The sequence below is a fragment of the Panthera uncia genome, chromosome B1 (assembly GCF_023721935.1).
Source record: "Panthera uncia isolate 11264 chromosome B1, Puncia_PCG_1.0, whole genome shotgun sequence".
In the NCBI taxonomy this organism is placed as follows: Eukaryota; Metazoa; Chordata; class Mammalia; order Carnivora; family Felidae; genus Panthera; species Panthera uncia.
The window spans coordinates 42,258,973-42,282,669 of NC_064811.1; the positions used below are offsets into that span (position 1 = coordinate 42,258,973).

Below are 23,697 nucleotides of genomic sequence, written 5' to 3' on the forward strand. Positions count from 1 at the left end.
GAACGGGGAAGGGGCAGAGAGAGAGGGAGACACAGAATCGGAAGCAGGCTCCAGGCTCTGAGCCGTCAGCCCAGAGCCCGACGCGGGGCTCGAACTCACGGACCGCGAGATTGTGACCTGAGCTGAAGTCGGTCGCTTAACCGACTGAGCCACCCAGGCGCCCCTTAATGTATTTATTTTTAATAGGTGATGGAATCTTGTGCATTCAAAACATTCGGACATCAAGACAGTGCATTGTAGGAAGCCTCACTCCGTTCCTGTCACCATTTTCCCAGGTCCCCCTGCCTCCCCACGCAGAGAAATACCTCTGTTAGTTTCATTAGGTTCTTCTGAAACCTTCCAGAGTTTCTTTAAGCAAATACCAACAAGTAGGAATGTTATACCCTGGCGACCTCTCCATATGAGTTTATAGACCATGTCCTCATTGTTTCTTCCAATGGTGGCCCATTGTTTGGCTGAACCACCTAAACGATGGATATGTAGGAGAAGCAAGTGTTTTTTAAAAGGTAAACATGAAGATTTTTTTTTATTTTAAAGGGAAGTTGGTGGGATATGTCTACTTTCATTCAGAAGTCAGGCCTTACCAGAGCTGATCAGTGTTCTAGCCACATAAGCTATCCCTCATCTCAAGATGTCTTGTCTTCTGTTTAAGAATTAAGTGTCAGTGGCACCTGGGTGGCTCAGTTGGTTAAGTGTCCAACTTCACCTCAGGTCATGATCTCACAGTTCATAGGTTCAAGCCCGGCTCCGGGCTCTGTGCTGACACCTCTCTCTCTGCCCCTTGCCTGCTCGCACTGTCTTTCTCTCCCTCAAAAAGTAAATAAACGTTAAAGAAAAATAAATAAAAGAAAAATAAAAGAATTAAGTGTTGGGGTGCCTGGTTGGCTCGGTTGGTTAAGTGTCTGACTCTTGATCTCACCTCAGGTCTTGGTCTCAGGGCCATGAGTTCAAGCCTGTGTTGGACTCCATGTTGTGCATGAAGCCTACTTAAAAAAAAAAAAAAAATTAAGTGTCTATAAGTCAGACCTTCAACATGTAGAAAGTGCATCGAAAATCCCAGAAAAGTGATGATGTGGTCAAGAAAATAAGTTGTTTTTCCTCTTTTTTTTTTTTTACAAAAACAAAATTTAAATTGAACGTGGTAACTGCTTGAATGGCTGGAATCTATTTGGCTACAACCTGCTGAGACAGAGTATTTTTCTTGTCAGGTATCGAAGCAAATTAAAGCTGATCCGTGCGAAGGAAGAAGACAGCGGCCATTACACTATTGTCGTCCAAAATGAAGACGACGTGAAGAGCTATACTTTCGAACTCTTAACGCAAGGTGTGTAAGGGCAGTACAAAGGTAATGTCAGCTCAGGGAATAAGTGCACGGGTGTCCCCCAGGGAGGGTTTGGCACTATTCGCCCAGGTCGCGGAGAGAAAAGCAACACTTCATGGGAGAAGCAGGGGGTGTAGATGTCACGTGTCAGGGAAAGCTTTGTTGGGCTTAATGAATTCACGCAGTTCTGGGAAGTTCCCGGCTCTGCTCTGAAGCACCCTGACTGGGGAATTCCTAGGTTACAACACCACCTGCTTCTCAGTCTGGCACCTCCAGTTCTGGGAAGAGGAAAATGATGCCTTTTTTTTTTTTTTTTTTTTTTTTTTTTGTCCAGATGATCTTTAGATTGTTCCGGAGACTTTTGGCCTTTTTGCTTAGCTTCCCTTGAAGATATTGGACAATAGCCCTTAGCAGGAGGGAGTGCCTGAGTCTGTTTACGTTCAGGCTCAGCACCTGTTTACCTAGGTGCCTACCTTGTGCCAGGGACTGTCTTAGGTGGGCTCAGTTGACCCTCGCAGTAAATCTGTGATGAGGTGTTAGCATATTTCTAGTTTGTTTGACCACAGGGGCGCCTGGCTGGTTCCGTTAGTAGAGCATGCAGCTCTTGATCTCGGGGTCATGGATTTGAGCCCCACATCGGGTGTAGAGATTACTTAAAAATACAATCTTAAAAAAAAATCTAATTATTTGATCATGGATTAAAAAAAGTCTTTTAGGGGCGCCTGGGTGGCTCAGTCAGTTGAGCGACCGACTTCGGCTCAGGTCATGATCTCACGGTTTGTAAGTTCGAGCCCCGTGTTGGGCTCTGTGCTGACAGTTCAGAGCCTGGAGCCTGTTTCGGATTCTGTGTCTCCCTCTCTCTCTGCCCCTCCCCCACTCATGCTCTGTCTCTCTCTGTCTCAGAAATAAACATACATTAAAAAAAAATTTTTTTTTTTAATCTTTAAAACGTAGTCACATTCCACAGAGGCACTTTGGTAGATGCTGCTTTAGATTATACTCTAGCTGAATCCATTAGTTGAACCCCAAGCTGTAATACAATTTTAAGAGCCCTCTTTGCCTTTTAAGCCAAATAACCACAGGGGCTTTTTGCTTTCCTCACTCCAGATTTCAAACACCACAGGATACAAATCCCCAAACACTGAAACTGTGAAAATGCTCTTAACCAAGTGGGTCTGCCCAGACTGGAGCGTTATTATTATGCACAAAATTGCTTTCAGCCCCTTCTTGGGCGGTTACTTGCTCTGTAGGTTCAAGTGCCACGTGGACAAGTTCTGAACTTGTGTTTCAGGGGAGTTCTGGGACACAGGCCATCCCGTTCTGATTTCTTTTCCCTTCTTGCAGTTCCCTCGTCTATTCTGGACTTGGTCGACGACCACCATGGCTCCACCGGGGGACAGACTGTGAGATGCACAGCAGAAGGGACACCTCTTCCCGATATCGAGTGGATGATTTGCAAGGATATTAAGAAGTATGGAAACGAGATGTTTCTTTTCCATGTGTGGTCAGAATGTTTCCTCCTTGATAGGAAGAACTTCAAATGCATTTTCTTTCTCTTGCTGGTCATTTTCTTGTTTTTTTTTTGTTGTTGTTATCGTTGTTTTTTGTATTTGTGATTCTTACTTGGCCTAAGTCTCAATAAACTACAAGGTAGGGTTCGAAACCTGGGCCTGGTGTGCACATGTGCACGTTATGTATGCATGTGCATTTGTGTGGTTGTGAAGAGACGTAAGGAGAAGGTCCGTGGCTCTCCCCAGATTCTCAAAAGGTCCCTAATCAGAAAAGAAGATGGGGGCGCCTGGGTGGGTCAGTTGGTTAAGCATCCAGCTTCAGCTCAGGTCATGATCTCACGGTTCCTGGGTTCGAGCCCCACGTCGGGCTCTGTGCTGACAGCTCAGGGCCTGGAGCCTGCTTCGGATCCTGTGTCTCCCTCTCTCTCTGCCCCTCCCCTGCTCACGCTCTATCTTTCTCTGTCTTTTAAAAATAAATTTAAAAATGCTTACAAAAATTTAAAGAAATAAAAGGAAAGAAGATGAACTTAAAGGACTACAGCGATAAGAGGATTTTTACTATCCTGGCCCACTTCACCTTTCACTTCTTATATGGTGAACTTTATTTGCTATACTTGCTAGACTGGCATGGGAACGTAAACGAAAATAGTGCCCATGTGACTGCTCACGTTATTTGCCTGCCTGCTGTTTGGCAGGAGTTACCCCACCGGTTTCTCCTATACCCCCCATTTGTGAACCTTCCATGATGGGCACTTGAGCAACATGGTCACACTTTGACCCGTGGTGACTGGTTGTGTTCAGAAGCCTTGCCTCGACTGTTTCTGCTGGAGGCTGAGACCCCTGGACCTTCCCCTTCTTGGGGCTGAGAGCCTGGACTTAGATTTTGACGAAAGCCAGAATCTAGGTCTCGTAACTCAGCCAGGGATCACTCCAAACCTTGCGACATCTCACGGGCTGTTGACAGTGCAAGTGGAGAGAAAAGGACGGAGCCAGGCTTTTTCAAGGGGTGGAAAATGGGGATAGTTAAACATTATTTTTTTCAAATTAATTTATTTATTTGAGAGAGTGAGTGGAGGAGAGGGGCAGAGAGAGAGGGAGAGAATCCAAAGCAAGCTCTACACTGTCAGCTCAGGGCCCAACTCAGGACTCCATCCCACAAACCATGAGATCATAACCTGAGCCTAAATCAAGAGTTGGACGCTCACCCGACTGAGCCACCCAGGTGCCCCTAAACATTCTTGAGGTGGAACTGTTCCGTTTGCTCATGGGGTCAAGACTTGGGATTGGTAGTTATATTTGATTGAACTTATTTCTACCTCGTGTGCTTCCTAACAGTCAACTTTTTTTTTTTAATTATTTTTTTTAAATGCTTTTATTTTATTTTTGAGAGAGAGAGAAAGGAGAGAGAGGGAGTGAGTGCGCCAGGGAGGGGCAGAGAGAGAGGGAGACAGAGGATCTGGAACAGGCTCCAGGCTCCATGCTGTCAGCACAGGAGCCCAATGCGGGGCTCGAACTCACGAACTGTGAGACTATGACCTGAGCCGAAATCGGATGCTTAACTGACTGAGCCACCCAGGCGCCCCTATTCTTTTTTTTTTTTTTTTTTTAATTTAAATCCAAGTTAGTTAACTTGTAGGTTGACCTATGTGTAGGTTTCAACAGTTACCTTTCATTTATCCACCTATAGGTTATTCTCTCTTGGGCGTGTGCAAACAAGTTTTAGCGTTATTATGTGCATAAAATGAGAAAGTCAACCTGTAGCACCCCCAAATGTAGGCAAGGTCAGAACTGCCTGTCACCTTAAAGGAGTCTCACTGCTTCAGTCACCTCCATTATCCCGATAATTGGCTCTACACTGATGTCCTCTTTCTCTCCAGATGTAATAACGAAACTTCATGGACAGTTTTGGCGAACAACATCTCGAACATCATCACGGAGGTCCACCGCCGGGACAGGAGTACTGTGGAGGGCCGAGTGACGTTCACCAGAGTGGAGGAGACCATCGCCGTTCGATGCCTGGCCAAGAATCTTCTTGGAGCCGAGAACCGAGAGCTGAAGCTGGTGGCTCCCAGTGAGTTGCTCTTAGACATCAGCTCAGCCCTTCCTCCCTCAGCCAGAACTTCGAGTCCCAGATGGGGGTTCTAAAGGAATGAAGGCCCCAAGGCAGAAATTCAGCTCTGAATGCTCTCAAAGGGCCTTCTCTGGGCATCCATATGGGAGCCCTTTTCTTTCAGATTTTGACCCCAAACTACATCTTGCAGAAGCATCCTAGGCATTTTACTTGTCTAACAGGATAGCTGCTCAGTCTCTTTAGTCTGAGGGGGGGAGGGGAGGGGTGGTGAGGGAGAAGGAGGATCTTCTGCCTTGTTGCTCCTTACAACCCTTGAGACAGGTTGAATTCTTACAAATAATAATAATAATAATAATAATAATGAAGCCAGAAGTGATAGAAACACACTGCAGCCTTTCAAAATAAACTGAACTTACACAGCATTCAGTGTCATTTGTCAGTCTTTATATTCCCAGTTCACATTCTGTCTAGAATGTTAATGCTGCGGCACCCTTGGAGGAAGTATGGCATTTTGCGCAGTTTTGTGCACCTGCACGGAGTTGATTGAATTTTGTCCCTTTCTCTGCTAAGGGAAGAGACTGGACTGGTTTCATGAGCGTAGGTGATGGAGAGATGCTATCGCCCGTCCCTAAAATAAGCCAGGCAGCCTCCTGCTTCTCCACCAGCGGTGTGAGAGTTCCGGCCCAGGCACACCCCCCTCGCCTTCCTGCGCTCTGGCACGTTTGTGCGAATTCTTCACCATGCCTCTTTCTCCTCCAGCGCTGCGTTCTGAACTCACAGTGGCAGCTGCAGTCCTGGTCCTGCTGGTGATTGTGATCATCTCCCTCATTGTCCTGGTTGTCATTTGGAAACAGGTAGATATTTTCTTCAGAGAACGAAAGATACGAACAAGGAGAAGCGCAATCTAGTTCCGTGCTTGGCACAGAGAAGGAGCTCGGTCGTTCCGTGTTGAACGAAAGTGTCGCTCGGTCCTACTGTGTGTGGTCGCCTTGCTGTAGTTAAGCTTTGGTGCCTTTGGACTTTGGTAATTCACCAGCTAGTTGTCCTGGTCGTTTACAGAAACCGAGGTATGAAATTCGTTGGAGGGTCATTGAATCGATCAGCCCCGATGGACATGAATATATTTATGTGGACCCGATGCAGCTGCCTTATGACTCTAGATGGGAGTTTCCAAGAGATGGACTAGTGCTTGGTAAGCGCCTACCCGGCTGATCTCCCAAGACTCCCTTTTGATTTCTACGTAACTTTACTTTTTATAGCCTTGTGCAGGAATAAGGGATCTGGGCTTGCTTAGCAAGAGCTAGGCAATGGAAGTTGGCCGTCGGAAGTATTTTTGTCTTGAAAATGAGTTAATTGCATCACCGCAGTAGTTTTGGGTTTTTGTTTTTTTTTTTAAATCTTGTCCTGTAGCAAATTATGGTTAAAGAAAATTTTACAAGAGGAGAAGAGAATATGAGGAGGTCCTGCCAAAGGTAACAAGCAAAATGGCTTTGCTTTGGGAATGACACAAATTGAAAATGAGGCGAATTTCAGTGACCGAAAAGAGATGAGAAACGAATGAGGACAACCACAAAGGGTATTTTAATCCAGTACATTCTGAGGATGTATTAGATACTTCTTTAGAATATACATATTTAATAGGTACTTTTTTGGGGGTGCTCGGGTGGCTCAGGCAGTTGAGTGTCTGACTCTTTGATTTCGGCTCAGATCATCATCTCAAGGTTCGTGGGTTCGAGCCCTGCATCGAGCTCTGCGGTGACTGCCTGGAGCCTGCTTGGGATTCTCTCTCTTCCTCTCTCTGCACCTCCCCTGCTCGCTCTCCCTCTCTCTCTCTCTCTCTCTCTCAAAATAAATAAAATAGGTACTTTTCAAAGCAGAACGTGTAAAAATAATCAAGCCAACTTCTCACAAACTTTTCAACTATTGCAATCTTGAGCTGAGACCAACTACATGAAGCTTTAGTCCAAGGGTTTTTTTTTTTTTATTTTAAGTCATATTCAGAATGAATGAAAACAAGACAAAGACAAATGAAAGAGCTAGAAGTTGTGTCATCAGGAATATGCTAACGGTATGTACTTCGGAGGATGCCAGAGGCAGTGTTTAATTATCCACTTGTCTCATTCCAGAGTATGGCAAGGTTAGGTCTTCTTAGAGACTTACTTAAGCTGAAATCAAATATGGTGTCCTAGCTACTTCCAAGTTCAAATATTACAGCTGGGAATTTAGCTTTCTTTATTATCTCTCTCTGCTGCCAGTCCCACCCCACCACCACCCCCTAATTTTACAAAATGGAGCGAGGAACTTAAAAGTAATAAAATGTGGTGGAAAAGGGCGACATCCCTAATATGCTAAGAGGCATTTCTATGTCTCTCTCTGCTTCTGTGTATTTCCAGGTTGCTAGGGAAGCAGTACCTTTCCGGGTGCAGCTTCCGACAATGAAAACATTCAGTCAGGGTTGCTGCTGGCCCGGGGCACCTGGGTGGCTCAGTAGGTTAAGCATCCAACTCTTGACTTCGGCTCAGGTCATGATCTCATGGCTTGTGAGTTCAAGCCCCACCTTGGGCTCTATGCTAACAGTACAGAGCCTGCCTGGGATTCTCTCTCTCTTTCCCCCTCTCTCTGCTGGCACATGTTCTCTCTCTCTCTTTCTCTCTCTCTCTCACAAAATCAATAAACATTAAAAAAAAAAAAGAGTTACTTCTGGCTATTAGTCCGTTATGACCTGAGTCTTTTCCTGGTTTGGCTCTGCGTGGTGGGGCTGGCCACTCTGGGAAGCATTCCTTTTTAGACTGCAAGCTCTTTGGGGTCACCTGGGTGGCTCAGTCGGTTAGGTGTCTGACTTTGGCTCAGGTCATGATCTTGCATTTGTGGATTCAAGCCCCGCGTCGGGCTCTGTGCTGACAGCTCAGAGCCTGGAGCCTGCTTCCGATTCTGTGTCTCCTTCTCTCTTTGCCCCTCCCCGCTCGTGCTGTCTCTCTTTCTCTCTCTCTCTCTCAAAAAATAAAATAAAACCTTAAAAAAAATTTAGACTGTGAGCTCTTTAAGAGTGGGGACAGCAGCTTCCATTTCCTTTTGCTCCCAGGGCGTGTTTAACCTTTGTTGTGCCTGGGCTTTCTGACAAGCAGGCAGCTAGGACACCAGCCTGAAGTTTACTTTGTCATTCCTCGGAATCAGCGATATCTTGAATGCTGCAGTCTTTCCAGTGGATAAGGACTTATTGATGCAAAAGATGCCTGTGGAGAACAGAAGGGTAGCGAGGCAGGGGGTTTTGGGTGAGAGCCACAGAAAACGAGCACATGGGAGCCTGCAGTCTGGCCCAGCGCTGGAGCTAGCCGACAGGATGCTCACCCCAGGGAGAGCTGCACCCTCCTTATTCCTCCCTGCGTTTTCCTTTTCCTTGCAAATGTTATTTGACAAAAGCAATCGTGCTAATGTCTTTCCCCGTGGGTTCGGTGCTGGTCTTGACATGGTGACTAGGAGGAATCATTATGCTTACTCCACGCTGGAAGAATGCCCCCGTTGTGCCCCTGCGACCGCTGGCCATGGGGAATAGAACTGAGGGGACGCCACCGTCTGCCTGAGTTAGTGGTTCTGATCGCCCACAGGTCGTATCCTGGGATCTGGTGCGTTCGGGAAAGTGGTCGAAGGAACTGCCTATGGATTGAGCCGGTCCCAGCCTGTCATGAAAGTAGCAGTAAAGATGCTAAAACGTAAGTGCCCCATCCTGGGATTTCTTCGAAAATGGAGATAGTAAGTGAATTGCTCCAAACCCCACAGCCAGTAAATGCCAAACTTAGGACTAGATCTTGGTTCTTTCGACTCTAGGTTTCATGGGTAGTTAGACTCTTTTCTCAGTTGGGTTATTTAAATTATTCTTGTTGCCTGTACGTTGGAAAATCAAGAGTTGTTATTTTTGGGAACTTCTTTTTTCCCTGAAGACTTGGGATTAGTTATCAGAGTCTAGACCAAGTCACTGTGTGTTTCTCTTTTAGACCCTTCGCTAAATAAAATGATATCCAATCACAGGATTAAAGCCATGTTGCTGGCTTTTTCTGGGAAGTAAATCAGTTGAACTGATACGTGATTTATTTCTTCAACAGCCACAGCCAGATCCAGTGAAAAACAAGCTCTCATGTCGGAACTGAAGATAATGACTCATCTGGGGCCCCATTTAAACATTGTGAACTTGCTGGGGGCCTGCACCAAGTCAGGTAGGTTTCTTGACCTGGGAGTAGGGATCTTTTATAGATCTATAGTTGGGAAGACTGCCCAGGATTTTTTTTTTTTTTAATGTTTATTTATTTTTGAGAGAGAGAGAGAGAGAGAGGTGCAGAGAAAAAGGGGAACAGAGGATCCGAAGCAGGCTTTGCACTGACAGCAGAGAGCCTGACGTGGGGCTTGAACTCACAAACTGTGAGATCAAGAGCTGAGCTGAAGTCAGACGCTCCACCGACTGAGCCACCCAGGAACCCCCTTTTTTGTTTTTGTTTTTTAAAGTTTACTTATTTTGAGGCAGAGAGAGAGAGAGAGAGCCTCCCAAGTGATCTCATGACTGTGAGATCATGACCTGAGCAAAGTCAAGAGTCAGATGCTTACCTGACTGAGCCACCCAGGCGCCCCTGTCCAGACTTTTTTAAACCCTCCTTCTCTCCCTGAAAACATGCCCACAAGTATAAGTCCATGAATGGAGTTGCCTGGATTCCACTGAATGGAAGCTCATTGTTTTTGAGCGATATCTCTCGCCAGCGCGAACAGCATTTCATGACTTTTCTCTTCTTCATTTTCATACCCATTTCTAAACTGCCCTTGGTTCCCACAGGCCCTATTTACATCATCACGGAGTACTGCTTCTATGGGGATTTGGTCAACTATTTGCATAAGAATAGGGACAGCTTCCTGAGCCGACACCCAGAGAAGCCAAAGAAAGAGTTGGACATTTTTGGGCTGAACCCTGCTGATGAAAGCACACGGAGGTGGGTGCAGAGGGACACGTTGCTGTGAATCGTTGTGTTACAATTGGGGAGAACCCACGTCGCGATAGAATCCGCGTCTGCAGATCCAGGGCCGGCAGGTGGCAAGAGTCCAGCTCCCCTGCCCATCATCCCATGGTGGTGACACGTGCTGGTACATCCCATGACACGGTCCTGGTGTTTTGGACCAGATATCACCTGAGGAGGCCTAACTGAGAGGTTTGAATGGAAGCAAAAGTTGGACTCATTCTGGGGGCCAGTTTGCTGTTTTTGTGTGTTCCATTTAAGACCCGTAATTGCAGCTATAAATCAAGCCAGTGGTAGTGATCGTAACTGCAGGAACTTAACAGGTGGCCATAAAGATCTCTGTAGATTTCAAGTTCCGTAAGATCAGAAAGTACAAGTTCCCTTTGTATCGAATTACTCGACGGACACCAAACTGGCACTGAATTTATGGAGTAGCAGGAAACGTCTGCCCGAGCCATGTGGTCGTGTGGTCTGGGTTTGTGGCCTGTTTATTGTAAAACGGAGCAAGAATAAGGACAGACACACCTGAGTAGATGATCCGTGTGTTTGTGTGATTACTGATTAATGCTCATCTCATCTACCAGACCACCCCATGTGAAGGGTACACATTGGTTTTGCTTTTGCTCACCCCGGCCGCCCCCCTACTCACCACACTACCTTGCACGCGGTAGGCACCTGGTCGTCTCCTACTGAATGTTGAATGACCACCCCCGAGGGGCACCCTGAATCAGGTTTCTTTTTCTGTTTTTACAGTTACGTTATTTTATCTTTTGAAAACAATGGTGACTATATGGACATGAAGCAAGCTGATACCACACAGTATGTCCCCATGCTGGAAAGGAAAGAGGTTTCTAAATACTCGGACATCCAGAGATCGCTGTACGATCGCCCGGCCTCGTATAAGAAGAAATCTACGTCAGGTAAAAGTGTCAGTGTGTCCTCTTTGCCTCTTCCAGTGCCTTAACGATTCAGGTATCCCCTGCTCTCTGCAAGTTTTGTTCGTGCCACTCTGCTTTTATGAAAGGCCCACGTGAGTATTTGTTTTTGCTTGCCGAGAGAAATCAATCCAAAGAGGATTTGCTTCTTTGCTTTATGCCCTTTTGGCTTGCAGAGGGTTTCATAGGCATGCTCTACTTTCGGATAGTGGTAAATTCTCAGAGGAAGGTGAGCAGGTGGGGTAAGTCAGACTGTGAGGCTGTGGTCCCTAAATGCAGGTTTGCACAAGTGGGTCTGTGACGTGTCTTCAGAACATTCTGGGCTATGACTTGAAAGGAAGAACAAGAATAAAGACAAACTTAATGCAATGCATTTTCATACTTGAAATGTAAAACTTCTAAGGAATTATTTATTCTGATATAACAATCTTCCTTTCTTTGGTGTTTGTGTGTGTGTGTGTGTGTGTGTGTGTGTGTGTGTATTTTAATGAAAGTATGGGGATAATTGATGTTTTTTTTTCCCCCCTCAGTGCCCTTACTTGGTAAATTTAAAAGTTGGCTACCTTATATTGGTTCCCAATAGTATTTAAAAATTTTTAATCACATAAGTCTCTGATATCGATGAGTTCAGTAGCCCTTGCTTTTGGCTTTGCTAATATCCACTTTGTGATAGAAGCTGGAAGGTAGACAATTTAAGGTTATATTTTCTGACAAGGGTGTTGAGTGTTTGTACTGAGCATTGTTTGAAGGAAGATCCCGTCTAATCTTTCAAAACAGATGAACATGTGGCATAGTGGCATTGATTTGTGAACTCCAGGGAGCCTAACCGATGCCCATAGCAGATGGACTACCCCACTGCTGCTGCGGGGAGACCCTTCCAGGTCCCCGTCTAATCCCAGGCTTGGAGTGGGGAGGACGTCCTGCTGGGTCTGAGGTTGACCAGTCTCTCGATTTTGTGTTCCTGGGCCTGGGCCCTCCCCTTGGTCAATGCAAAAAAATGTTGAGCTGCCATGGAAATTATTTTGTAAATCACTGATATGCTCTGCATGCTTGCGGGGTTCTTCAGTGCAAGGTACAAATGCATTTAAAAAAAGAATGTGCTTGTTTTGCAAAGCTCCATACATGAGGATATTTTCCACTGCTGCAGTTCCAAGCTCCATTCACTCCTCATTGCCAAATGGGGGAATTTCCAAGCCCTTTTAAAAGATTAGCCAATGAGAGCTGTCAGAACAGTGCTTCCTCTCCCCTCCGGTATTGTTAAAAATAGTTTACATTGCTTCCCAGGCTGGACCTGGCTCCAGATGTCGGGGGAACCTGATTCATGCTCAGCCCGGGCCCTGTTGGCAGGCACGCCCCTGATTTCTGGCCTTCTCCTGGCTGGCTGGAAAAATATGAATGGTTGCACTACTCTTCACTTGCCTGAAAGCGTTCAAAAAGAAATGAGAACGGCTGGCCTAGATTACCTCCTTCCTCGAAAACCCTGGGACCCTTCCAGAGGGGACTAACTGGGCAAAGTGGACAAGTTGCAAAAGGAACTAAACGCAGAGTCAATGGCACTGACCTTTAAGATCGTTCCCTCTAGTCTGACTGGGGCTTGCTTTAATACAGGAAAGAAGCCAAATACTATGAAGGTGGCTTTAACGAGAAAAGAGACAGGCAATTCTTAGAAGCTACTTTTTTTTTTAATGTTCATTTATTTTTTAGAGAAAGAGAGAGAGACACACACACAGAGTGTAAGTGGGGGAGGGGCAGGGAGAGAAGGAGACACAGAATCCATCCAAACGAAGCAGGCTCTAGGCTCTGAGCCGTCAGCACAGAGCCTGACGTGGGGCTCGAACTCACAGACTGTGAGATCATGACCGAAGCCAAAGTCAGATACTTAACGGGCTGAGCCACCCAGGCACCCCAAAAGCTACTTTTTCGAAGGGCCTTCATGTGTATTCATCATGTAAGATTTAAAGGTGACTATGTGACTTGCTAACTAAGGTTGAAAAAAGAAATATAGGAGGCAAACAACAAAATATGTGTGAGACCCCATTAGACTGGTCCCTATGGACACACACACACACACACACACACACACCAGATATATATTTCTGCAGGCATACTTCTTTTAAATGGTAGAACCTCTGTGTGGTTTGCATCCCCACCTGCGAGGTCTGGAAACACTATAGGAAAATAATTTTAGATTTGTTCTTTGGACAAGCCTGTGCAGCCCTGTGGGAGAGCCCCCCGTGGGTGACGTTTCACGCTGTCCTCCAGCACCAACACACTTAATTCCTTTCCTGCAGACTCGGAAGTCAAAAACCTCCTTTCGGACGATAACTCAGAAGGCCTGACTCTGCTGGATTTGTTGAGCTTTACCTATCAAGTGGCGCGAGGGATGGAATTTTTGGCTTCCAAAAATGTGAGTATGTTCCCGGAACGGAGTTCTCTGTAGATCCGGGCCTGGAGCGTGGTAGGCCTGGCAGAGGCTTGTAGCAACGGCTGCTTCTCCCTTCCCTTTCCCCGAAGTGTGGCAGGGCGTCCGGTCTCGTCAGGCGTCTACTCTGCTCCAGAGCCTTCTCCTTCTTGGGGTGGCCGGGATGAGAGCCTGCAGGCCGTGAGCTCTGTGCTCCAGGACAGCCTCCCTGAGGTGTCCCGGGCAGCCCCAAGCACCACCACGAAGTGGCCAACCTTGCAGGGGTGAGGTGGTCTGGCGGCAGATGGACAGACTCTGTTGTTTCTTCCCTTCCCACGCAGTGTGTCCACCGGGACCTGGCTGCTCGCAACGTCCTCCTGGCGCAAGGCAAAATCGTGAAGATCTGTGACTTCGGCCTGGCCAGGGACATCATGCACGATTCAAACTACGTGTCCAAAGGCAGCGTACGTGCTCTTTCCCCCCGTTTGACTCGCTCACCTTTCCTCACTGAAGCTCTGAAACTAGGCATTGCTTCTGGCCATTCAGTGTCCATATTTGTTGTTAAATATTAAAAAAAAAATTTTTAATGTTTTATTTATTTTTGAGAGAGAGAGCATGAGCAGGGGAGGGGCAGAGAGAGAGGGAGACACAGAATCCGAAGCAGGCTCCAGGCTCTGAGCTGTCAGCACAAGAGCCCTACACAGGACTCAAACCCACGAATCTTGAGATCATGACCTGAGCCAAAGTCGGACGCTTAACTGACTGAGCCACCCAGGTGCCCCTTAAACATTTTTTTTAAAGTCAACTTATTTGAGAGAAAGAGAGCATGTACGTGTGCATGTGCAAGTGGGGGAGGGGCAGAGAGAGAGAGAGAGAGGGAAAGGGGGAATCCCAACGAGTCTCCATGCTGTCAGAGCAGAGCCCAACGCCGGGCTTGATCCCATGAGATCATGACCTGAGCCGAAGTCAAAAGCCAGACGCTTAACCGACTGAGCCACCAAGGCATCCCCAGCGTCCATATTTTAATGTGGAGCCCACAAGATTCATGAATGGGCTCCTGGGACCAATACGGAAAGCACAAAGTCTGCAGCCAGACCGCCTGGGTGTGAGTACTGGTTCCAGCGCTTACTACTGTGGGGATTTGGGGCAAGTGACTTGACCATTCTGTAGCTTGGTTTCCCTATCGGTCACAGCGACCTGATAATAGTACCCATCTCCTGGGTTGCCTTGGGTGATTCAGTTGGTGACTTTAAGTCAAATGCTTAGGGTACTGCCTGGCACATACGAGCCCTCAGCAAGTGTTAGCTATTAATGTGTAGATCATGTGTGCCTGTGCACCTGCATTCATTTCCAAAGAGAGCATCTTTAACTTTTATCAAATTTGCAAATGGTGTCTGTGACCCCTAAAATGTTGCGACCCTATGAGTTAATAGATCTTAGAAGCACAATTTCCTTAAAGATGGTCTTTCTCCCCATCCCTTCTACCTCTAAGCAGATGTAGTAATTTAGGATACATTTTCCACTTGTACGGACAATTCCAAATCACCCCACTGCACTAGTTGTGAGACAGCATGGGGTTGCTGTGCCCACCCACAGAAGGCCACTGGTCTGTGTCCAGGCTCCATGTGAGACCAGCTTTAGGTACCCTGAACAAGTCAGTGGACTTTGGTGGAGCCTATTTCTCACCTGCCTAAAAAGCTGGGGCGCCTGGGCGGCTCAGCGGGTTAAGCATCTGACTTCAGCTCAGGTCATGATCTCACAGTTCTTGGGTTCGAGCCCCACGCTGGGCTCTGTGCTGACTGCTTAGAGCCTGGAGCCTGCTTTGGATTCTGTCTCTGTGTCTCTCTGCCCCTCCCCCACTTGGGCTCTGTCTCTCTCTCTCAAAAATAAATAAACATTAAAAAAAAAGTTGATGAATCTGTGATCTCCCCATGAATTTCAGAAGGCTGAAGGATGCTAATGTGGTTCCTTTATATTGTATATCTGCTTCAGTCTTAGTATTTCCACTGGAGTTTGTACAGCTTCCCAAAAGAAGCTGCAAAATTATCATAACGTCATATTTATAGTGATAGGAAATGAATTTCTTAAAATTCAGTAATGTAATTGGTTCTCAGATCACTGGATCTGTTTCGAATTTTGTTCCTAGGAACACCGGCAAATAGGAGAGACTGGTCCAGTCAGGGCTTTCGCTTTTTGGGTAAAACATTCAGGATTAAATATTTTCAAATGTTATTCCTTGGGAGGACCTAAGAGGCCACATCAACTATCCATCATTCATGAAATATTTATCGAGTACCCACCAGGTGCCAGGCACTCTCACGAGGGTGGAGAACACAGCCCTGGACAAAAAAACACAGGGAGATACTTACATGGACAAGGTTCTCAGTGCAAGTTATTATTAGTCCAAAAAGGACCCCTACTATTTCCGCTGCTGTGGGTCATTGGTGCGTATGCTGGATTTAATTTCCTCCCTCCTTCCATGCAGACCTTTCTCCCCGTGAAGTGGATGGCTCCTGAGAGCATCTTTGACAACCTCTACACCACGCTGAGTGACGTCTGGTCTTACGGCATTCTGCTCTGGGAGATCTTTTCCCTTGGTACGGGCCTGACGTCTCTGCTCGCTTGGGTCATTTTGGAAAAACGCTGGGAGGGAAACACTGTGTTTTCCAGGCTCCAGGGTGTTAACGATGTTAAGATACCTGCTGTGAGTCAAGGGCACTGCGGCAGATGAAATCACACATTGAGCACTTCTGGTGTCAGGAGTATGCCCGTGCAGACAGCCAGGAGTTTTGGGGGGCTGCACCCTCACGTCTGGCCTTTGCCCCCCCCCCTCCTTTGGGCTGTGCTAGAATGACTTTCTCCCACTAGAGATGTTCCTGAGGACACCCACTCCCCAGCTGCTTTTTCACGGGGTCTTTGGGTTAAGTGGGCTCACCAGTGGTGATCGAGGCTCAGGTGAAAAGAAGTGTGGCCAGGAAAAGAGTGTGATTCCCCTTCCTGATCATCTCTCTGGAGGAGAAGAGCCTCCTAGTCATTGGGTTAGTCAGTCACCAGGTCCCAAACAACACAGGTACCCTGTGCTGCCAGGTGAGGGCCCTGAGGGAGGAGTGATTCATGACCCTGACCTCTGACAGTTTATCTCGGATAAGATAAGACTTACACATAGCAATAAACGGGGTGGTTCTGATTAAAATTGTAATGGAAGAGAAAAGGGGAAGGAGTTTGGGGGTAGTTTTGGAAGGCTTTAGAGAGGAAACTAAGCTTGTTCTGACTGTGGCCATAAAAACGGAAATGTTTCATGAATTCTGTTATCTTAATGTGGTAGTAAAGGGTTTCTTCCCTGCCTGGTCTCCTTTTTCGATCCCATTTGTCCCTGCTTGGATGTCACTGCATCATCCCGGTGTGTGGCTTAACTGAGTCTCACAGTCTACTAAAAGCAGAGAATCACCTAGATATTTCAAGCCTCAGCTTTGACTTTTGCTCTAATTATTAAACATTTTTGGTGAGAATGATTTTTTTTTTTGTAATTTTTTTGGCTTTAGTGATTGAGAATTTCTCTTCCTTTTCTATTTTGCTTTGTATGTGTAGATCCAGGGATCAGAAACATTGAAAAACACTTGTGTGCTTTTCCTAAGATGTAGCATCTTTGCCTAGGGTGTCTGGACTTGACCAACCCAGAAGTCCTGGTTACCTTTACGATTCCGGGCAAGCCCGTGAAGTCAAGGAGATGGTAACCCTTCATTTCCTTGCAAGAACCAGAAGTCCAAGTGGGGATCCCCAGATGTGTCCCCGAGTGTCTCAGCAGTGTAACGCACGCTCGTTAATCCTGGTTGTTCCCTTTGGTTTTCAGGGGGCACCCCGTACCCTGGTATGATGGTGGATTCCACTTTCTACAACAAGATCAAGAACGGGTACCGGATGGCCAAGCCTGACCACGCCACCAGCGAAGTGTGAGCCCCCTCCCCATCTCGTGCGCCTTGCGTTCATGCCCAGCGGGCGTGTGGGGTGGGGCGGGGGTGCCCTGACACTCCTCCCTGTGCCCACTCGGAGTTGTGTGCTTCCGCAGCTATGAAATCATGGTCAAGTGCTGGCACAGTGAGCCGGAGAAGAGACCCTCCTTTTACCACCTGAGTGAGATTGTGGAGAATCTGTTGCCGGGACAATATAAGAAGGTTTGTCTGGGCCCCTCCAAGCTGGGTGGAACGGCATGGGCAAAGGGAGAAGTCAAGAGCAGGCAGTCACGCGAGTGAGCAGCACAGTTCAACGCTGTTTTAAAGGAACGTTTCCAAAGGGGGAGGAAGATTGTTTGATCCAGTGGCCAGGGCTTTCATGGCGTGCTCCCCCAGCCCCTGGTAGCGACGATGAATGAAAACCTTCCCCTCTCCTCAGGACTCCCCTTTTATCTCAAGTGTACGACACCTGTAAGCACTTTATTCTCCAGATGTTCGAGTATCTGAAGCTACCGTGCAGTTAGAAGTCTCAGGGCATCCACAGCCATTAAATCGCTAATTTGAATGCACTTAAATCCATGTGAAATTGGCTTTCACCAGCTGACTGGAAGGAACAACCTCAGCTGTTATCTGTGGCTCCAGCTGGTTTTTTGCGGAATAGGAAGCATTGTTCAAAGGAACAAATGTAATTTCATGGAGCCAAGCAGGATATGTTAATAAATGAAACAACTTTCTGCTGAGATGCTGTGAAGGAGCCCCAGACACAGTTGTATAACCAATGCAATTTCTAAGATTCAGGTTCGTCAGTATGTAGAGTCTTCATATTTATTGCTTGTCCTTCTCATAGAGGAGCAGCGTTAGGTCGTTGCATGCTGACTGGGCGTTAAATACTTGTGTCTATTGATTATCTCACTGCCCGTTACAACTCCCATAAGTGAGGCAATGAGGAGGCAAAAGGAAATTAATGGTGGCTCAGTCAAAGATGCCCTGGCTGGTTAAGTAAGATGTATGGGTGGAAGGAGACTGGAATTGGTCTGGAAAATGAAGTCTTCTTAGATCCAAGTTCTGTAAGTTTTGAGTTTGATTTCTCCAACGTTTAGGGATCAGGAAGGTTTCAGGGGTGGTGCTTTCAGTGGAAGTCCTTGTCCCCTCTTATTGAGACCCATCCAAGCCCTGAAGAGACTATGTATTGGGACCAGAAGGCTCCCCGCTAGTCCCAGAGAAGGGAGTGTGTGTGCATGGAGGTGGGTGGGGACACAGTCATAGCTACCGACTCAGTGAAGGGGTTCATTGTATCTTTTTTTAAACAAGTTTATTTGGAGAGCGACCGAGAGAGTGGGGGAGGAGCAGAGGGAGAGAGAGAGAGAGAGAGAGAGAGAGAGAGAGAGAATCCCAAGCAGGCTCAGTGCTATGCGGGGCTCAAACTCAATAACCGCGAGATCATGACCTGAGCCAAAACCAAGAGTCAGTCGCTTAACCTGCTGAGCCACCCAGGTGCCCTTGGGGCTCATTGTATCTTAAGGAGAATGAGAGATCCCACTGGTAGGATGGCAGGAGATCTCTGCCATCAGTGGTCCTTTCCCTGTGTCCCACATCCCTGGGATGTGACAGTTGACAGCTGACTCTCCTTCAGTTGTCTCAACCCCGCATCTGTGCGGTAGCTTGGAAACACAGACGGTTAAATAATAGTTCTGAGCGTCCTTTCTGCAGTTCAGTGGGTGACACTTGGTTAACCACGTGAAACGCATATCTGCAGAGCTACGAAAAGATTCACCTGGACTTCTTGAAGAGCGACCACCCTGCCGTGGCGCGCATGCGCGTGGACTCGGACAACGCCTACATCGGCGTCACCTACAAACACGAGGAAGACAAGCTGAAGGACTGGGAAGGCAGCTTGGACGAGCAGAGGCTGAGTGCAGACAGCGGCTACATCATCCCTCTGCCCGACATCGACCCTGTTCCTGAGGAGGAGGACCTGGGCAAGAGGAACAGACACAGGTAGGGCCTCTTGCAGAGCTCCCCTCCGCCCCCCAGCTCACCTGAAGGAGGGGAGCCATTGCCCTGGCGACATCAGTGTATCTGTTCGAGGGGAGCGGTGGCAGAGCCTCCGAGGGGTCTGTTTCCATATGTAAATGCTTCCCAGATGCTCCTCATACCTGCCCCGTGGGGCTGGGGGAGGTATAGGGCAGGCAGGGTGGAGAGTCTTTGACCAGAGTCCTCAGGTGTTTTGATCAGACTGTCGCAGCCACTCTGATTATTGAGATGCTAGAAGCCTCTCTTGCTGTTTTCTGCACTGGTCATGGAACGGAAGAGAGAGCTGAGAGAGAGGCCAGCTGGGCTATTTGATGCTTCATCGGTGGATCTTACCCCTAGCTGTAAGCTCGGATCACCTGGGGAGACTAGAAAACCGATCTATGCACATCACCCAGACCAACGAGTTAGAATCTCTGGGAATGGGACCCAGGCGCTTCCTGGCTGATTTGTTCTTCCTTTTTAACTTTGTATAATGGAAGACTTGTAACGTGCCCGACTCAAGTCGTACAGTGACCTGTCAGTTAATCTGTCACCCAGTTTGAGCGTGCATGAACTCATGGCCAGAATGCATGAATCCACTACTACTCTCCTTGGATTATTTTGAAGCAAATCCTAGACATCGTGTCATTTCACCCGTAAATATTCCATCATGGGTCTCTAAAAGATAAAGGCTCTATTTAAAAAATGTTTTAAGTTTATTTATTTTGAGAGAGACCGAGAACACGAACGGGGGAGGAACAGAGAGCGAGGAGAGAGAATCCTAAACAGGCCCTACGCTGTCATCGTGGAGCCTGACCTAGGGTTCAGTCGCACAAACTGTGAGATCATGACCTGAGATGAAAGCAAGAGTCAGGTGCTTAACCGACTGAGCCGCCCAGGCCCCCTATGACCCTATTGAAAGAAATAACTGGAGTTATTAAAAATAACTTACGATGCCATTTTCTCACCCCTCCCCCACCAATTGACAATAAATTGTTAGGAGCATCAGATATCCAGTGGTCAAATCTCCCCGACTCTCTGATAAGTATTATTTTGCATTTGTTTTATTCTAATTGAGATGCAAATTAAGAGTGACACATGGCCTTTAGTTGCTATGTCCCTATGCATTTGTCTTGCCTCTTTTTACCCACTTTGCATAGTGTTTGTGAAGGACCCGGAGCGTTTGGCCATCACGTTCTCCCGTTCAGAATTTTGTTGATTGCATCCCGTAGTGCGCCTTCATGTGCTTTATCTCCTGTATTTGTTGCAAACTGGTGGTCTAGAGGCTTGATGTGACTCAGGTTAGATTTTTTGGCATGTGTGCCTCAAAGATCGTGCTGTGTCTTTCCGTTGGGAGCTGCATGCTGTCCAGTGGCCTCCCCTTTTGTGACATCAACAGCCATTGTTGATCATTACCTGGATCCGTTAACTTACGACCAAAGCGATGCTAATACGCAGCCGGGACTAGAACCATTGGTTTGAACGTCCAGACGAGGGGACTGTGTCTTCGGCCTCTGCTGTCTTTGCAGGGTCCTTGAACAGAGGCAGGTGAAAGTGATGTGCCTCCTTTTTCCATCTTCATTGAGGATGTTTTTCTCCCTTCTTCCTCTTTTGGTTAGCTACATGTAATTATTTAGGCAGAAGCTTATGGCATTATTATTTTGGAGGCTGGTGATTGTGACATCCCTTGCTGTTGGTGTGAACCAGGTAATTTAAAAAAGTATAATTGTGTTTTTTTGTTTTTGGAATGGGTTATGAGGATTGGAGATTGCGCAAAGCGCTCTGACTTACCTTTGCAAAAATACGTTTGTGTTGTTTTAGCGGTACGCGTCTCCAGCTTTTGGGGATCTGTGGTAGCCCTTGACCCCAGATCTGCCATCCATTTGGTTATTTTGTATTTGGGGGCTCTGAATAATATTTCAGTGACGAAAAAGTTTTGCTTCATTTTTTCTCTTTACTTATTTATTTTGAGAGAGAGAGAGAGCCAGTGAACAAGCTGGGAGGCACAGAGAGAATCTCAAGCAGGCTCCATGCTGTGAGCTCAGAACCCAAATGGGGCTCGAACTCACGAACCGTGAGATCATGCCCAAATCAAGAGTTGGACGCTTAGCCAAGTGAGCTACCTAGGCACCCCAAAAGATTTTGTTTCTAAATTAAGTTAGAAAGTTGTAGGGACTTTCACCATTCATGAGTTTGAGCCCCGTGTCGGGCTCTGTACTCACAGCACGGAGCCTGCTTGGGATTCTCTCTCTCCCTCTCTCTCTGTCCCTCCCCTACTCTCTCTCACTCTCTCAGAATAAATAAACTTAAAAAAAGAAAGTCGTGTTGATAAATAACACAAGAAAGGTGCCCAGAACTTTTCTAGGCATATACCAGGCTGTAATGCAGAGTTTGATGTATATTACGTGGAGAGAACAATTCTAGTTGATAGAAAGTTGTTGTGTTAGATAATTAGAACCTCTGGAAGGGCAATACATTTGGTCTTCTAATTGTGCAGAGTATGTCCCAAATGACTACACCAGGTCAGGTGAAGCTGTGGTCCTCACAGATGGGCTGAGCACGGGGAATGTCTTGGTTAGCTTGGGCTGCCATAACACAATACCGTAGACTTGGGGGCTTAAACAATAGACATTTATTTTCTCACAGTCCTGGAGGCTGGCAGTCCAAGATCAAGGTGTTGGCAGGTTTGATTTTTCCTGCAGCCCCCTTCCTTGGCTTGCAGGTGGCCATCTTCCTAATGTGTCCTCTCATGGTCTTTTTCTGTGTGTGTATCACAGGTGTCTCTTCCTCTTACAGGGACACCATTTCTATTGGGTAAGAGCCCCACTTTAATGACCTCATTTAACTGTGATTACCTCCTTAAAGGCCCTATCTCCAAAGATAATCACAATGGGGATTAGGGCTTTCACATGTGAGTTTTGTGGGGAGGGGAGGGGGACACAGTTCAGCCTATCCTAGTGAAGGGGGATCCCAGGGCTGAGATGCTCTAGGTCTAGGAAAGCATGATGATCCTGTGGAATCTTCTTGGGCTCAGGGGGCTTGGCCTCGGGAGGGGAATGGGTATGAGAAAGACTGGGCCTTGCTTTCTATAGAGGGTTTGGGGCTGCTGGGTCAGGAATATCAGGAGCCAGGCCCTGGGCCACAAGATGGGCACTGTGGCTTGGGACTCAAAAGTAAGCCCAGTCATCAGCTTTAGGACCACCATGAAGCCTGGCAAGCTGCAAGGATGATCTCGTGCTGAGTCTCTGTGGAAGTTAGCTTCCTCAATGCCCATACCCTTGCCTTCTCTCTGTGAGGTAGACTGGCTGAGAGAGGAGCATGTCAGGCCCAGGAGAGTCAGTGCAAGGGGAATGACTCCACTGTAGGACTCAGCTGTAGAACTTGTCCCCAAGGAGGGGACCTTAGTCCAAATCACGGCATCTAGAGCAGTCTCATAAATGCAGGTCCTGTCTGGGTTAGGGCCATCTCTAAAGGTTGACTCTGGCCTCCAGCTATTGGCCAGGGCCCCATGAACCAGGACTGGCTTCCCAGAGAGAGAGGTTGTTGGGACAACATGGTTATCAAGACCAGCCAAGTGGACTTGGGGTTCACAGTGAGGCTCCAGGACCAGGGTGTAAGCCGAGGGGAGGGTAGAGTACAAAGTAAGAACGGAGACAGAAGCTCTCAGTCCTAGGGAAAGGCCCAATCTGTGGGGTTGTGAAAAGACACCTCAGTGTAGTCACCCTGCAGGTTCTAAGAACTCTCCAGGCCACCTTTGGGATGGATGGCAGCAGACCATTTCGCATGGGCTTCTATATGCCAGGCTCAGTTTTCTGCCTGGAAACTGAACTGACCTAGAGAGGAGGGGGAGAGGCAGAGGAGTCAGGCCTGGCCCTTCGGGAAGGAAACAGCCAGCAGGGCTGAGAGCCCCTATTGGGCACGTGTGTGAGACTGCTTCCTCTGGCTGGCCAGCCAATGGTATGGTTTCTGTGTTATGTCTACAGTTGCAGCCTCACGGTGAGAGCAGACCGTCCTGCCTATCAGCAGATAACCTGCTTGTGGCAAAAAGATATATATAGAAATTTCGCAATCCAAGGCAGGATAATGATAAGGCGGTAAGAGTTCAGAGACAGGAAGACAGGGAATCATGACGGGCTAGAGACTAGGGAGAATTATTTTTCTAAAACTCCTTGTGAGAAATTTTAAACGTTCAGAAAGATTGAGTGAATCCATCTACCACTTAGCCTTAGTAGTTGTTAACATTTTGCCATGTGTGGTTTATCTAACTATACATATATATGCATATATACGCGTATATACATATATATGTATATATATGTAGTTATACCTATGTTGTGTCTATACATAATATATAATAATATGTACTACATATTTTTTTTAAGTTTATTTTGAGAGAGAGCGAGCACATGTGTGAGCAGGAGAGGAGCAGAGAGACGGGGGGAGAGAGAGAATCCCAAGCAGACTCCACACTGTCCGTGCAGAGCCCAGCGTGGGGCTC

The 23,697-nt window shown here is 47.1% G+C and overlaps 1 protein-coding gene across 4 annotated transcripts in view; it reads left to right on the plus strand.

Moving 5' to 3' along the window:
* The window catches only part of PDGFRA (platelet derived growth factor receptor alpha), a 50,885-nt gene that overhangs the window by 22,733 nt on the left and 4,455 nt on the right, over positions 1-23,697 (plus strand). For all 4 annotated transcript variants that reach the window (XM_049632029.1, XM_049632030.1, XM_049632031.1 and 1 more), the window contains exons 8-22: positions 1,209-1,324; positions 2,666-2,792; positions 4,710-4,903; positions 5,663-5,757; positions 5,963-6,095; positions 8,509-8,613; positions 9,004-9,114; positions 9,723-9,876; positions 10,654-10,820; positions 13,127-13,242; positions 13,578-13,700; positions 15,722-15,833; positions 17,087-17,186; positions 17,303-17,408; positions 18,943-19,184. In XM_049632029.1, coding sequence (XP_049487986.1) covers positions 1,209-1,324; positions 2,666-2,792; positions 4,710-4,903; positions 5,663-5,757; positions 5,963-6,095; positions 8,509-8,613; positions 9,004-9,114; positions 9,723-9,876; positions 10,654-10,820; positions 13,127-13,242; positions 13,578-13,700; positions 15,722-15,833; positions 17,087-17,186; positions 17,303-17,408; positions 18,943-19,184 — 2,001 coding nt within the window. The remainder of the gene's footprint in view (positions 1-1,208; positions 1,325-2,665; positions 2,793-4,709; positions 4,904-5,662; positions 5,758-5,962; positions 6,096-8,508; positions 8,614-9,003; positions 9,115-9,722; positions 9,877-10,653; positions 10,821-13,126; positions 13,243-13,577; positions 13,701-15,721; positions 15,834-17,086; positions 17,187-17,302; positions 17,409-18,942; positions 19,185-23,697) is intronic.